General features: G+C 40.0%; 1 protein-coding gene across 14 annotated transcripts in view; it reads right to left on the bottom strand.

Annotated features, from left to right (window-relative positions):
• The window catches only part of LOC129037293 (protocadherin alpha-C2), a 224925-nt gene that overhangs the window by 24003 nt on the left and 184095 nt on the right, over window positions 1-16827 (bottom strand). For all 14 annotated transcript variants that reach the window (XM_054489270.2, XM_054489278.2, XM_054489274.2 and 11 more), the window contains exons 2-3: window positions 8799-8857; window positions 5161-5249 (exon numbers count right to left, since the gene is read on the bottom strand). In XM_054489270.2, the coding sequence (XP_054345245.1) occupies window positions 5161-5249; window positions 8799-8857 (148 nt within the window). The remainder of the gene's footprint in view (window positions 1-5160; window positions 5250-8798; window positions 8858-16827) is intronic.

Here is a 16827-nt window from a genome sequence, read left to right as displayed (position 1 = left end):
AGCTACTATTTACTAAACCTTGATTGTTCTTCAGATTCTGCAATATGTGTGCATTATCTCATCTAATTCTTGCAAGAACCCCATAAGGTAGACACCACTATTCTCCCCATTTTATAGAGAAAGAAACTGAGAATCAGGAAAGTCAAGTAATGGTCCCAGGAACATACAATTACTGAGTGGCAGAGGTAGAATTCAGAAAGGGTCACTGACTCCCAAGCTTGAGCTCTTAACAATTATCTCTCGGGCATGAGGAAAGGCCCCCTGCTTCTCACAAGAACCATAAACAGATGGCTTCCTTGCATGGATTCTGAGCCTGTAATGATATAAGACAACCTCAGGAATATTTACTTTAGACCAGTTCTTAAACTTTACAGTACATTGGTATCACATAGAAGGCTTGTTAAAACATAGACTGCTGGGTCCCATTCCTGAGGATGTCTTTCTTTATTTATTTCTTTTTTTTTTTTTTGAGATGGAGTCTCGCTCTGTTGCCTAGGCTGGAGTGCAGTGGTGCAATCTCAGCTCACTGCAACCTCCACCTCCCGAGTTCAAGCAATTCTCCTGCCTCAGCCTCCCGAGTAGCTGGGGTTACAGGAACCTGCCACCATGCCCAGCTCATTTTTGTAACTTTAGTAGAGATGGGGTTTCGCTATATTGACCAGGCTGGTCTCGAACTCCTGACCTCAAGTGATCTGCCTGCCTTGGCCTCCCAAAGTGCTGGGATTACAGGCATGAGCCACCACACCCAGCCTACATCCTGAGAATTTCTGATTCATTAGTCTAGGATAGGGCCTAAGAATTTGCATTTCTAACAAGTTTCCGGGTATTGTTGGTGTTGCTGCTCCTTTGAGAACCATTGTCTAAACCAAAGTTCTCTAACTAAGACTCACTGCCTTAGTGGCTTCCGCTACCTAATTAGTCTTTCACTGTTTAGTCCCAGATCCCCTGGGGTCTTGAGAAGCTATAATGTTATCTTCCGCAGTGCTGTGTGTTTTGAAACTTTCTGAACTCTTCTGAAAATAGTGAGCATCTCCCACTCTAAAACTAATGTACTGTTGCCTTAGGTAAGGCCTGAGATCCGTTGAAATGTAGAAAGAGGAGCTGGAAGAACCAATAACAGATAACAAAGCAGCCTGGCCCACTGAAGCCAGGCCAGTTCCCTCACAGGCAGGGGCAGTCCTTTTATAACCTCTGGGATTGCCCTAGGAACTGATCACAAGAGGGCATTCATTAAAACCTCTTCAGGGCATTCGTATTCATGAAGTTAAAAAGAGCTGTAACATGAGCGACTGGCCCTTTAATGTCCCTCCCCCAAAATGCATTCCTCCATCTGAAGAAGAGGCTGCAACTGTATTCCCTGCATTCCCGATTTAGCTAATTTTCTCTCTCTGCTCAGTCTCAAGGGAAGCTGAAAGGAAATAAGAAAGCCTGTGGTCCGGGTCTGCTCACACAGAGGGGAGGCTAGAGAAAGGGGCCAGTAATCAGGATTAACCAATTTAATGCCTGACTTGTTTATCCTGCAGAAAACATCACTTGGTGATGCCCTTGTTGATCCCTTCAGAGTGTGGCATCTTTATCTTAGGCTTTTGCAGACTGTGAAAATAAATGAACAGTTTCTTAAAAAAGCAAAAGAATTCATCAATGAGGTCGGGTGTGGTGGTTCACGCCTGTAATTCCAGCACTTTGGGAGGCTGAGGTGGGCAGATCACGAGGTCAGGAGATCGAGACCATCCTGGCTAACACAGTGAAACCCCGGCTCTACTAAAAATACAAAAAATTAGACGGGTGTGGTGGCGGGTGCCTGTAGTCCCAGCTACTTGGGAGGCTGAGGCAGGAGACTGGCATGAACCCAGGAGGCAGAGCTTGGTGTGAGCCGCGATCACGCCACTGTACTCCAGCCTGGGCGACAGAGTGAGACTCTGTCTCAAAAAAAAAAAAAAAAAAAAAAAAGAATTCATCAGTGAAGGAAAAATAACTTTAAGAAACACATATGAATGACGATTAGCGTAAGGCAGGCCCCACTTCCTTTATTCAGCCATTGCAGTGTTGGGATAAGAAGAGCAATACACAGCTGGTTCACGGAAAGGGCTCTGAAGCAAGTATAAGGAGGCTTAGGCACCAGAAAGAAGCCTTCTGGAAGCAACTGCATCTTCACCGTGAAGCTTTAAGGGCAACAGAATCAATGAAAGGCAGGCTCTATTTGAGTCTGGAAACAACCAAATTTTTTGGAGCATTTTCCTTTTCTTCAGGCAGCAACTAATAAATCCTCCTCACTCCATTTCCAGGGGGACAGTTGGGTTGACTGGATTATATAAACATCAGGATGACCCAGATAACCTCAGAGGGTCTATATCTGGGCCTGCAAATGAGAACTACTGAATTCTGGCCACCAGGCTATCAGCCAACACTATATCATAGATTGCAGAAAAGTAGTCCAGAAAAAAAAAAGAGTAAGATTAGGCCAGGCGCAGTGGCTCACGCCTGTAATCCCAACACTTTGGGAGGCTGAGGCGGGCGGATCACAAGGTCAGGAGATTGAGACAATCCTGGCTAACACGGTGAAACCCTGTCTTTACTAAAAACAAAAAATTAGCCAGGCTTGGTGGCACACGCCTGTAGTCTCAGCTACTCAGGAGGCTGAGGCAGGAGAATCACTTGAACCCAGGAGGTTGCTGTGAGCCGATATCATGCCACTGGACTCCAACCTGGGGGACAGAGTGAGACTCTGTCTCAAAAAAAAAAAAAAAAAAAAAAAAAAGATTAGATATTTATTAACTATATGTCAAGCACTATGCTCAGTTCTTTTTTTCTCCTTTAGTTCTCATGGTAACTCAATAAAATAGGTGTTATTATTATTACTACACCCAATTTACAGAAAAGGTAATTAAGAAAATATGAATTCAGGCAGTTTGTCTATGCTCACCCAGCAAGTAAGCTTGGGATTAGAATTCAACTCAAATCTGACTCTAAATCATAATCTTAGTCTTTATGCCATATTCCCTCCAAGCAGTGCAGAACATATATTGAGTCCTAAAAGCCTAAAAGTACCAGAAGGATGGGGAGAAGGCAGAGAATCCCTTTAACTTTACATCATTGATGCAGAGGTATGTATTGAAAAGTATGATTAGGTTGCCATGGAGCAGTTGGAAGATGTAAGCTCTATCCAGCACAGTCCGTGAAGACTGTGACTCATGCGTCAGCAGCCAGGCACAGTTCTGGATAAAATGGGTTATACAAGAGGGGCTGGGACAGTAAGAAAGGGAATAATGGAGATACCCTTCTCTATCTCTGTATAAAGATAGGTTCTCAACATTTTTTGAATCTGAAAGAGGGACTTGGTCAGATGTATGAAATATCAATACATGGTTCCTATTCCACATTTGCCTAGGAATACACACCAACCAGCATCACCAATGGGAGGAAGAATGTATTCAAAGTTAGTTTGTGGCTTACCAGGTCAACCTACAATGCCTCCATAAGAGCAAGAAAAACTCTGAAATAAAGGCAAGGTAGAAAGTCATGATTTCATGTGGCTTCTTTGGGAAGTTCTCACCTTCCCAGATGCCTCCACATCCTTCAACACTTGGCAGTCTAAAACCACTTCCTCCTCCATCATTTCTTCACTCCATCGTTGGCACTGAGGGTACAGATTTGTCAATGAACTATTTTATGTTTTTCCCCTTGCAATCTGGCAATATTAGCTCTCTAATGAATTGCTTCAACTTGTATATTTTTTGGACAAATGTGACTTTTAGTTGAATTGTGCAACATCCATAAATAGCAAATCCTGGCTGATTAGAATCAATGAACGCCCTTAGAGTTGCCAGTAAAAATGGGCCCTTAGCTGCATGTTACTTAATAATTTGAAAGGCATCTGATTATTTTTGGGAAAAAACCTTTGACACACACATTCTATGTCATCTGTTATGTATGTAGATATGTATTTGAATTTGAATGGATTATTGCAAGCCAGCCATGTTATGAATATAAGTGCTAGATATACTTGGATTTGAAACTAAACACATTTGGGTTTGAATCCTACCCTCTGCCACTTACAAGCTACGTGAACTTGGGTACATTTCTTCATCTCTCTGTCTCTCCAGTTTCTCATATGTAGAATAGATGTAATAAATCCCTTGCAAGCTTGACTTAAGGAATAAATGAGACCACACATACAATGTACTTGGCACAGTGTCTAAGCATATTATGGCTTAATAATTAGTAACTACTATTATCATCATGATGTTCTATTAATAGAGGATTAGAGTAGACACAATTTGTGGTCTCTACCAACACTTAATCTTCCCTTTCTGAGAACTGCCACAGCGATGGGCCTCCAAAGCCATATTTCTATTACACGACCCTGCTTTAGTGATAAGGCAAGAATAAGGATACCAAGGAAATGTGAGTTTAAGCAATTTTCCTATACTCACTCAGCCATTAGGTTTTTTACACAACTTAGCAGGTTCTCTTTCCTGAAAGTTTGGATTAGGAAATGGTCCCTATTATCCCTCTAAACTAAGAAATTGTGAGGTGGTCACGTTTGGCAACATGCTTGCCAAGGCACTAAAAGTCAGTCTGCAGAATGTTGTTGATGTGCAGAGAGAAGCAGATTGACTTTGACTTGAACTCAAAACAATGCCTTGGTTCCGATAATTTTCCGCTTCCATGAGAAACCATCTTCCTTCCTTCCTTCCTTCCTTCCTTTCTTCCTTTTCTTTCTTTCCTTCTTTTTCTCTTTCTTTCCTTACTACTTTGGGTGGGTTTCCATAGTATTCAACCAAAAGATCTTTGTTAACAGTGTCATCTCTGTGCATAAGGCCACCAGATCTTCTCTGCATGGCTTGGATGGCCTAAGCATTTGAAAGGTACCTGATTTAAACAAACAAACAAACCCCAAAAACTTCATACACACACACACACACACGCACACATGAGTGCACACACACTTTTCTTATGTTGTCCTTTCTCAACTCCTGAAGAGCATTAGGTATAAAATCAAAATAATCATATATGTAAGGAAATCATGTACGTATGGAAAAAAGGGAATAACAAAAATATAAAAGAAAAAGAGCCATCGACATTCCTGATCTTACAAAAATAGGTCATCTGATCACTTTCCAGAAACCAAGAAAGAATGGAGAGACCCCAGCTCTTTACCTGGTGTTGCACTGGATACTGTTGGCCACTGCTGATCAGGCCCTCCTGGACCAGCCCGTAGAATGCCAGCCTCCTCTAGGTGCACAGAGCTGAATAAACACACAGACCCAGATAACGGTTAGATCATAAATTCTTTCCCAGCTCTTCTTCCACCCTCAGAAATTGCTTACATCTATGAAGCCAGGGCTGCAGCTAACACATTCTGCTCATGCTTGAACTGAAGCAATTACTGCTGAGCAGTCACCCTGCATAAACTGCAGAAGCATTGCTGACTTACTTACTGCCTGCTATACTATTCCAGGAATACACATGTTCTATCTTTATGGCAATTTTGTTTTTTATTAACGCCATGTGGCGCTCACTAAATCTAACAGGAAGCCCATCAGAGGACTAAGCCATTTTAACATCTCGATGCTGAAGCAGATGAGGAGGGCTTGTTCTCAAAAGCTCCAAGCCTCTCTTGCAGGTTCTCTTGTTCCCAGGTTCTCTACTCTAAAGAAGAAAACGCACTAAAATTATTTTCTGATAATTGAAGTATTGTTCCAATTTGGCTATCTAATTAATTCTTAACCTTATTTTCTATTTTACTCTTTCTATATCTTTTATGCATAGATGACCCACCCTATATTTCCTGAGACTAGAGAAACCTGATCACCACCACTCACAGATCCCAGTTCAGAAGAGATTAATTCAGCATAAAACATTGCTGGGAGTGGGATACAAACTGGGAGACCTTTAGAGGCAAGCAGAGAGAGAACATAAACTGTTCAAGGGAAAAGAGAACATGGTGCAGTATTCATTTATGTGTGTCTAATACTAACTCATATTAATCTCTCAAATATTTGTTGGATGAATGAATGAATGAATGAATGATGGAAGGAAGGAAGGAAGAAAGGAAGGAAGAAATAAGCGGGATCCTAAGAGAAAATGTCCAAGAAAACCCTCATCAAAATTAGAGGACTCTTTTATTTTATTTTATTTATTTATTTTTGAGACAAAGCCTCACTCTGTCACTCAGGCTGGAGTACTGTGGCGTGATCTCAGCTCACTGCAACCTTGGCCTCCCAGGTTCAAGCAATTCTCCTGCCTCAGCCTCCCAAGTAGCTGGGACTATAGGCACCCGCCACCATGCCTGGCTCATTTTTGTATTTTTAGTAGAGACAGCGTTTCACCATATTGACCAGGCTGGTCTTGAACTCCTGACCTTAAGTGATCCACCTGCCTCACCCTCCCAAAGTGCTGGAATTACAGGCAGGAGCCACTACACCTGGACTAGAGGACCCTTTTAAACTAGACATTTGCTTATCTTGAAAGTTAAATTTCTAAAATAAAATTTAGACTACTGACTAAAGGGGTTATATGAGGCAACAGAGCAGGCAAACTTGAACTATTAGAGGGAAGGCAACATATAAGTTCAATGTTTTCTTACTCTTTGACTTCAAACAACATATCCAGTAGAAATTCACTCATTAAACTCTGACCTTTTACTATTCTTCCCTTTGTCTACACTCTAGAATTATCTGTTTTTTCCCAAATATTAATAGCCTTCAAGTGTTCCTGGATCCTACTAGCAAATTGGGTGGGCTCAGTCAGATTCATGAAGGTGTAACTATCCTGGAGCCAGCTCAGCTCAAAGCAGAATTTTTTAAAGAATAGTTACATGATGTCTAAGACTGGAAGGGCCGAGAAGCCAAGCACACATATGAAAAAGATTAGTATTATTTAGGTTCACAACTCATTTAATATGTTCAATGTATTACAATGCAAAAAAGAAATGGCATTTTAATTTCAATTTTTATTTTATTTCTTACCCTACTCAAACCTCATAATATCTTAATTGAAACCCAAATAGGAGCACATTCGGCTTTTTTTCTTCAATTTGAAAATGGGATAAGGAAGTTATGTTATTTTATTTATTTATTTATTCTTCTGAGACAGAGTCTCGCACTGTCGCCAGGCTGGAGTGCAGTGACTCGATCTTGGCTCACTGCAACCTTCGCCTCCCAGGTTCAAGCGATTCTCCTGCCTCATCCTCCCTAGTAGCTGGGACTACAGGTGCACGCCATCACGCCCAGCTAATTTTTGTATTTTTAGTAGAGACAGGGTTTCACCATGTTGTCCAGGATGGCCTCGATCTCTTGACCTCGTGATCTGCCCACCTCGGCCTCCCAAAGTGCTGGGATTACAGGTGTAAGCCACCGCACCCAGTCCAGGAAGTTATGTTTTAATGTTTTATTTCAAATGTAGTTTTTAAGGCACAACTCACAGATTTGGTACTTTTCAAGAGTAGGTACTGTAAACCATGCTTTTACCCATTGCATGTCTCCACCAACAGCTCAGATGCAGGCAAAAGCACAAGTTGGTCTCTAATAAATATAAAGAATTTCTTCTGATACCTAATATTCTGTTATATGCATGAATGTTTCTGGCCTAAAATTATGACCCAGGTTCCAATGTGACATCTTACCAAGCCAACTACTAATCTTCAGCCCTTCACTGATTGCTTCTGAATCAGAAATAGCACCCAATGTAATGATTTCTGCTCATTTGTAATGCTTGAGAGTATGTTAATTTATTTCAATCTAATGCATTTTAATGGGCTAAAACTAATTTTACATTAACTCTACACATACTTTGTAGGCTTTCTCTTTAGGAACTGATCTAAGTTTGGTGAATATTCACTTGACAGTTGCCCAGATATTTTGAGGGGCTTAAGTTTGAAGATTATTTCTTCTTTAAAATTAAATCCTTTTGGTAGTTGTGGTCATTTGTTTCTTGGTCCTTCCCATTTGGTTTCCAAAGACATTCGCAAATAATGAATCTTTTATTTAGCCCCATGGCATGGATACTAGATCACCTCCAGACATAATGGTAGTTAATCAATTACTGTCAGAGAGACAAAGTAGAGAAAGCAAAATTATATTTAATCTGAGTCTTAGACTAATACTGTTACTCTAGGTTAATTTAAAGTAAGCTAGATTTGGTGTCCAAATACTAGTAAAATAAAGTAAGCTAGATTTGGTGTCCAATACTGTTACTCTAGGTTAATTTAAAGTAAGCTAGATTTGAAGCCCTTTACATGGCTCATCCTCTGAAGAACCCATGTCATTGATGACAATAAGATAGCAACAGATGGGAAAGATGAGGAGGCTCTAATAGGTGTGAACATAAACAACCATAGCAATCAATTATTGAGGGTAATAGGATGTAATAGCCAATGTGAGATTAAAAAAAAAACAAGGTAGACAACATGTATGTATACATTGCACAATGTACCCAAGTCTCAAAGCATGAGTATTAATTACAGTTTTTAAAGGAGGAAAAGAAAGCATAGGTAGAGAGGGATGAAGGAGGTTGAAATTACTTCCCTGTAGAAATTTTGATGGGAGAAAATACACAGCAGCCTGTTTCTGTGATTTTACAGAGGACTCTTATATGCCAGCACTTGATAAGCATCTGGCACTGACCATTTGCAATCTTTCAAGGAATAGACATGGGGACAAAATAATTGCATTTTCCTGGCAAAGTACCTAAAGCTTTTTAGTTTTGACAGCTGCTTCTGGCCTATGGAGATGCAGTTTATCTGAGACATACCAAGTTAAGGTTACTTCTGAGTGAATGAGGAGGGAAATACATACCTGTGCATGCCTGCTCTCAGGGAGGCAGAGTAACGCCAGTCAGGGTTGGGCTGTCGTGGCTGCAAAATCACAAAGAAAGTTTTCTGTTAAAATGACAAGACAACGTTCTCCCACGGATGCTGCTAATTGGTTAGTTACTCCCTTAAATATTTACAGGCATCTAAAAAAAAGTATTGAATGAGCCATTTCATGTGTAACTCTATCATGATATCTACATATATAGCACTTTAGAAGAAAATTAGTTCATCAGGGTCCTCACACAGATTAGATACCGTGGAAGACTAGATTTTATAATCTTGTAAAGGCCAGCTTTGGCTTTGCCTTGCCCAATACACGTCTGTGTTCTTTAAACACTACGGGAAGAACAGTCTGTTTTGAGAAAGGAACAGACTTTCACTGCTTTTGCCCTCAAGTGCCCCATTAAGGGAACATTCCCAATTCAGTATTATAGCTATAACAGGGCACATGGCTACACAAGTTCTGCTGGCCTGGCTGGACTGCAGAGGACTGCAATCTGCTGCTGGCTTTGCAGACTGCAGCATATTTGGCCCAGGGCGGATGTGCCCAGTCATAACACCAGCAACTGATAACAGTCTCTTTGCTGATTGAAGAGGGATACTAGGGAGAGGAAAACAAACTATTGCAGAGTTTGACCTTGTTTTGCTACCTAATCCTTTTCATAAACTTGTACTTGTTCCTGCTCCTTCCTGAGTGCTTTCCCTCCTCACTGAATCACTGTTCACTAAGCTCTGATTGTTTAACAGGGAGTAGCTGAAATCCAAGAAAAACCTGATACATTTTGCGTTAGTTGTGTATTGAAAAGATCTGTTGCCCTCTCTCTACAAACTCTCAGTCTGAAGGGGGAGAACAAAGAGGAAAATATGGGCACCTAAAGACTTAGACTGTTGAAGGAGTTATGCGCTGGTTAGAAGCTACTCAGAAATCACTGGGACATCATCAGCCACCATCACTGTCTTGTATCAGTAAGCAAAAATGTCACTGTGAAAAACTTGTGACACTCCTCTAGATGCGTTTTCATGGGTGGAGATTAAGGTGGCCCTGTCACTGAATATTGAGGTATAGTTGAATGAAAAAAATGGGGGATAAAACTTGTATTTTGTATTTTCCTCTACATTATACTTATCATATTTGGTAGAAACAAAGCCATAGTAATATCAATAGACCCTTCGAAACTGTCAATAATTCTTATTCGTATCATTCATATAGTTCCTTTAAGGGATGCAAAGTATTTAATAAACACATTTCTTCATAACACCCAGGAGAGAAATAAGCACCATCTCAATATTCAGACAGATTTGTGGATGGCTACATGATATTCGGCATTCAGAGAATTAGCCAAAGTCAAGGCCCAGAAAAAGTTACAACTCTGGGACACTTTACCTCAATGGTCCTCACACACTAACTGCTCTCTCTGTTCTACCAATCTGCTAGCAAGATATGCATATGCAAGCTGCTTCCTCCTTTGTTTTCAAGTTCACAAAATGCTACGGATATTCCATATAACATAGCATAAAATTATCTACAGACCAAATCAAAGGAGTTTCCATTATCTACTAGCGGTGTTAGAGGGAACAAAAGAAAATGTTTGCAAATCATTTTATAAACCTGGAAATATGACTGAAATACTTTTTATCAATCAATCATCATCACCATCTCTCCCTCGCCATCAGGAGCACTATCGTTAGCTTGTCAGCTGAGAGAACCTTCCTCTGAGAAAGACTGTAACATCTGCTGAGAAATGTTGCCAATTTTTCTATGATTGGGTAACATTCATGATGAAAATTGCTGCAACTTGATCTTTGGAATGAAATCACCAAACTCATTTTGCTGAAAGGCACAGTTCTAGCAGGACTGACCAGGAAACTCAGTTCATTATACAATCTCACTTCCCCAATGACACATTTAATTTGTCATGCTGCTATTTTCTATACTAGTCCATCAGCAACAACGTCCTTCTCAGATTCATTTGACAGAATCACAGTTACAAGATTTCTTAAGGCAGTAAGATCAGGCAGGGAAAAGGAAAGGAAGAAAGCATATAATATATTTTAAGTAGCTACACAGTATTAGATTTTGCACTTTATTACATACTGTTGCATGTATCCTAATTCTTTCTTTGTCAGACAGTAAACTCTATGAAAGGGATTATATCTGTTTTGCTCATTAGACACATGCATATCTTCAGATAGTCATAAAAGCATAGCTATATAGTCAGAGTCTAGCAGGCTTCTGGCATTTGGGAGGTTTTAAAAATGTGTTTAAATAAATGAACTATAATGCAAAGTCAACATTATTGTACTTAAATTGCAAAAATGAGACATCTGAACTTTAGAGAGATTAAATTACTTGCCTGATTGCTGAGCTTAGCTGACAGTCATGTTTAGGTCCCCTTAACACAAAAGTCTGTTTTATTTATATTTATTTATTTATTTATTTATTTATGAGATAGGGTCTTACTCTGTCATTTAGGCTGGTGCGCAGTGGCGCGATCTTGGCTCCCTGCAACCTCTGCCTCCCGGATTCAAGCAATTCTTCTTCCCCAGCCTCCCTAGTAGCTGGGATTACAGGCACCTGCCACTGTACCTGGCTAATTTTTGAATTTTTAGTAGAGATGGGGTTTCACCATGTTGGCCAGGCTGATCTTGAACACCTGACCTCAGGCAATCCACCCTCCTCAGCCTCCCAAAGTGCTGGGATTACAGGCTTGAGCCACCGTGCCTGGCAAAAGTCTGTGTTTTAAATAAATTTACATGAAATGACATACATTTTTCTTCTTTCTCTTTTTTACTTCTGAGTTTCCAGGATATTGATTTAAAACAATACAAAACTAAAAGTAATAAAATGTACATGAGTTTCATCCAGAACTTGATTAAACTTGGAAAAATTCAAGTTGAAAGGTTGACTACTGATATATCTGACACAGTAAGACATATATTACTATCACAATTTCAATCACAGTTGAAATAACTGTGATTGTTTAGTTCTTTAATACTTAGATGGTACCTCCCGGGACTATGCTTACTTTCTATTGGTGAAGAACTCCAACATGTCCTATTGCTTCAAAGGTTAGTCTTTTGGTAGAACAATGGTCACAAAACTCCTTATGTGGAAAAATTCAATTAGGTAGCCCATATGGGTGATGTAGTATTACTGAAGAATAAGAATACACTTCAGTTCCAATTAAAATTATAAAAAAGATTTAATTTATCTTATAATGGTATTATTTGTGATTTATAACATAGAATATTTGAGCTACAGAAGGATGAATCACCTCTTCTAAGATTTAAAGTAAAATAAGTTTAAAATACCCTATTTTATTAGTAAACTCACACAACTACTCAAGGAAATAATATGCTATCTTCGTACCACGGAAATCCATGTGGAAGACATCCATAAATTGCCCTCTGGGACATGAGACTGCATATAATATCTCCTTTTCCTTCCTAATAGGACTGTATTAAGAATATATCCACTGCAGATTTTGCATAGTGCTATTTTATGAACACTGATATAAACTGATAGGCAGAATTCCAAGATGGCCCCAAGATCCCTATATCCTGGTGTGCACACCCTGAATAATCTCCAAGACTGTGATTGTGATGGATCTTATTCCCATGATTACATTATGTTACGTAGCACAGTTGGCTTTAAGAAAGGGAGATCATCCGGATGGGACTGACATAATCAGATGAGCTCTTTAAATCTGGGTCTAGAGGTCAGAGACAGAAATCAGAGAGATCTGAAGCATAAGAGGGATTCCATGTGAGGGAAGATTCTCCAGTGCCAGCCATGAAGATGGAGCAGACCATGGGACAGGAGTCCTGAGTCCTCAGTTCTCTAGGAACCGAGAGTGACCCCAGGCCAATAGTAAGTAGGAAAACAGAGATCTCAGTCCTCAAACAACTGGATTCTGACAACAATCTGAATGAGCTCGATAGCAGATTCTTCCTAAGAGCCTGCAAAGGAGAACACAGCCCAGTTGTGTTCATTTCAGCCTTGAGAATACCTGAGCAGACAACTCAGCCACATGGTACAGGACTGTGAGATAACAAATAGGTGGTGTTTTAAACAACTTACTTGTGGTAATTCGTTACAAAGCATCAGAAAAGGGATACATAGACTGTTGCTCATTAAGGCAAAAGGGAATATAACATTTAAAATAATCATTATGTTGCATATTGGTCTTCTAGTATATCAAAATGAGGGCTGGGCGCAGTGGCTCACACCTGTAATCCCAGCACTTTGGGAGGCCAAGGTGGAGAGGTGACCTGAGGTCAGGAGTTCGAGACCCGCTTGAACAACATGGTGAAACCCCAAAATACAAAATTAGCCAGGCATGGTGGCGCATGCCTGTAATCTCAGCTACTCGGGAGGTTGAGGCAGGAGAATCGCTTGAACCCTGGAGGCAGAGGTTGCAGTGAGCCGAGATCATGCCATTGCACTCCAGCCTGGGCCACAAGAGCAAAACTCCGTCTCAAAAAAACTAAAATAAAACAAAACAAAAAGGTAATAAATTTGAGAATTCTGTGTGGAATACTTTCCTCTGAATGTAGTCATTTAAAATGCTAATTTACAGACCAGGAAAGTAAAATAAACATAACTTTAGAACATACCTAATGGGTTCCAGTACAACAGAAAGTGCTAGGTCTGTTTAGTTCTGGATGCATAGCCTGCTAGCACAGCAGCTACTCTCTCACTCACAGTTGTACCTCCTTGGAGCCCAGAGTTCTGACCCTGGAAGGCCAGAAACGAACTGATGGTGTTTATACGCCAAGGAACTAAGATTTCTCTTTACCTTTGCAATGTTGGATATTCCTTTGCATTTGTCAAGTTAAAATTCTTGAAAGAAAAACCCTTGTATAATTTTCAGGTTAGCAGATTTAAAACACTGCAAAAGAATCCTTTTGACCTTTCATTTTTGAAGTCATGGTTATAGATTATACTGCTCCAAATACTATCATATGAATAAGCTAAATTTATAGTCATATTATCACATGCACAAAACATCGATCCAGGTGAAGTTCTGTAAAAGCCACATTTAAAGACACCTGTAAAATACCATCATATTCAGCTAAACCTCTGGGTTTGGTGACAGGAATGTTTCCTCAAACATTTGCAAACTGACATTATTCTGACCTCTCGTTGAGAACAAAAATTGGTAGGCAACCAAGGCAAGCATCCAGAACTGACTTTGCTATTCTGTCAAGTAGACAGCATGCCAATAGGCAACCTAGAATATGCCAGGCTGTGTCCCTGCAGCGTGTTCTGAGTTAGACCAGATGCCCATGTGATGCCTCACTCCTGGGTCAGAAGGAAACAGTAGGCCAATGACATTCAAGCTACAATAAATAGATTTCTTCTTCAGTCAGAATGTGTACAAGATAAAGAGACAGAGAAGAGCTCAGCCATAATTCCATCTGGCTCAGCAGTCTGTAGAAAAATTGAGGAAAAAAGTAACTGAAATAAATTATTGTATCATCAGACCAAAGAAAATAAACTTTTTCTCAGAAGAACAGTCCTGTGACCAATATGAAATTTGCAAACTAAAACAGCCCCAGTCATTATAAAGTGACCATCAGAGGATGAAAAACTGGAGTGGAAGTTCATAGATATGATTTCTTTGTCTATTCTGACCATTGTGCAATTTTTATAAATTCACTACCATGTCACTTTACACCGAGTGTAAACTCTGTTCCAGGATAGAGTCACCAGACAGAAAAGTCAGTGCTAGGGGAAAGAAAAGTAGGCGCCACCGAAAGAAGAATTAACTCTTTCAGGTCAGTATATCTGGCATTAGGGTGAATATGCACACATAGTAGCAGAAATAAGTGAAGGTTTGGTGACTACAAATTGCTTTAAAATAAGTGAAAGTGAATGCAAACTTAATTCATCTCTGCTACTCTTTTGTAATTTCTACATGTTGTGCCAACTGGGCCCACTGAGACGCTGTTGGACAAATCTACTAGAGTACTCAAAGTGACTCATTAGCAATCACAACACCACGACCACAAATGCACAGAATCTACCTTAAGATTTGGTTTCCTTTGCCGGGCGTGGTGGCTCACACCTGTAATCCCAGCACTTTGGGAGGCCAAGGTGGGTGGATCACAAGGTCAAGAGATCGAGACCATCCCGGACAACATGATGAAACCCCATCTCTACTAAAAATACAAAAATACACCACCGGGCGTGGTGGTGTGTGCCTGTAATCTCAGCTACTCAGGAGGCTGAGGCAGGAGAATCACTTTAACCTGGGAGGCGGAGGTTGCAGCGAGCCGGGATTACGCCACTGCACTCCAGCCTGGCAACAGAGTGAGACTGTCTCAAAAAAAAAAAAATTGGTTTCTTTTTATGGATACTCTGAAGGGAGTGCCAACAACATTCAGTATCAAGTTCAGAAATTTCCAAAGAGAAATTCTGCCCTATTGCCAAATAGTTACTTCAGAATCCTCACTGCACAAGTGATTCATGAAATAAGCTCACTGGGGATAAAATCTACCAACAGATTAGAGTCTGGGGTTAAATGCTGATGTTTAATATGCAACAAGAGAAAAATCAGTGAAATAAAAATAAAAGATCTTAACAGGGTTTGCCAATAGTGAAGCAAATAAACAAATACAAACATACTAACAGCATGTGCAACATAGTGAGACCCCATCTCTTCCAAAAAAAAAAAAAAAAACAAAACCTAAATACTAGCCAGACATGGCGGCGCACATCTATGGTCCAAGCTACTCAGGAGGCTGATGTATGAGGATTGCTTGAGCCCAGAAGGTCGAGGCTGCAGTGAGCCATATTCACACCACTATACTCCAGCCTGGGTGACAGGCCAAGACTCTGTCTCAAAAAAAAAAAAAAAAGTAGTAACTCACTGATATTCCCATTTGTTACCTGCTTCTACGCCAGAAATTACTCTTTTTCCAAAAGCAGTTAATATATATGACTAGGTAAATTAGTGATAGCTTAAATGCCTGAATATCCCATATAAAAGGGAATATAAACATTGGAACTTCTGTCTACTTATAGTATTGAAAAAAAGTTTTTGGAGTCAGATGGATACAACTTAAAATAACACTAGCAGTGTGGCTGTGTAGATTACCTAACCTCCCTGAGCTTATTTCCTCATATGCTAGATGTTAACAAATATTTAACGCATGACTTGCAGGTAATGAAATCATATATATATTCAATATTATAATATTCAATATATTGAATAATCTTGAATAATATTCAAGATTCAATAATATGAGATATATGTATGTGTATATGTATGATATACATATATCTATATAGCAGGGTGGTTAGTGAGTACAAATTCCCTTACTCTTCCTCTCTAACTCCCATCTACTTTTAATGTAGGCACATGGTACTAATTATACCCCAGGACTCTCCTGCCATCTGTAGTAACTAGGTAGGAAAAAAAGAAAGCCCGGCATGGGAATTTAACAGGTTGATCTGGCAATGATGACTTTCAGAACTGAGTGACTTTTGTTCCTATCTTGCCACACTGTAACAATGTGACTCACTCTCTCCCTATAACTGCAAAAATTTCTGGAGCTGTAGATCTTGGGGCTCTTCACTGGATTTCCAAAAGTGCCTGGCAGAAATTTGCCTTTATTAAAATCATGCACTCTCCTGGCAAAATCTCCCAAAAGCAAGCACTTTCTGAGATAATTTTCTCCCTAGATTAAATGTTTGTGTACCAAAGTACATATTAACATACAGGTCAGTGTAAGACAGAAATAGTTTATGTATCAAATTGCCCCAAGTTTTGAGTCAGGAGAGGGAGGGTAACAGTGTCTTTCCTCTGAGCTTCTGGCTCACAGCTGCTGGCAAAGCTGAGCCTGGCCTGACTTGTTCATGCCTCTTCACCACCTGCAGCCCACCCCAATCCCAAAGGGCTTCACAGGAATTTGTTAAGCAAATGTCTACAGCAACCTTATTTAAAGCTAAACCCTTTTACGTGCTTTCAAATGCTACAATCTAAAGAATTCTCGAAACTCTTTGA

This window comes from Pongo pygmaeus, chromosome 4 (genome assembly GCF_028885625.2).
Source record: "Pongo pygmaeus isolate AG05252 chromosome 4, NHGRI_mPonPyg2-v2.0_pri, whole genome shotgun sequence".
Classification (NCBI taxonomy): domain Eukaryota; kingdom Metazoa; phylum Chordata; class Mammalia; order Primates; family Hominidae; genus Pongo; species Pongo pygmaeus.
Note: the sequence above shows the minus strand (reverse complement) of the source record. Positions and strands in the feature narration are given on the sequence as shown.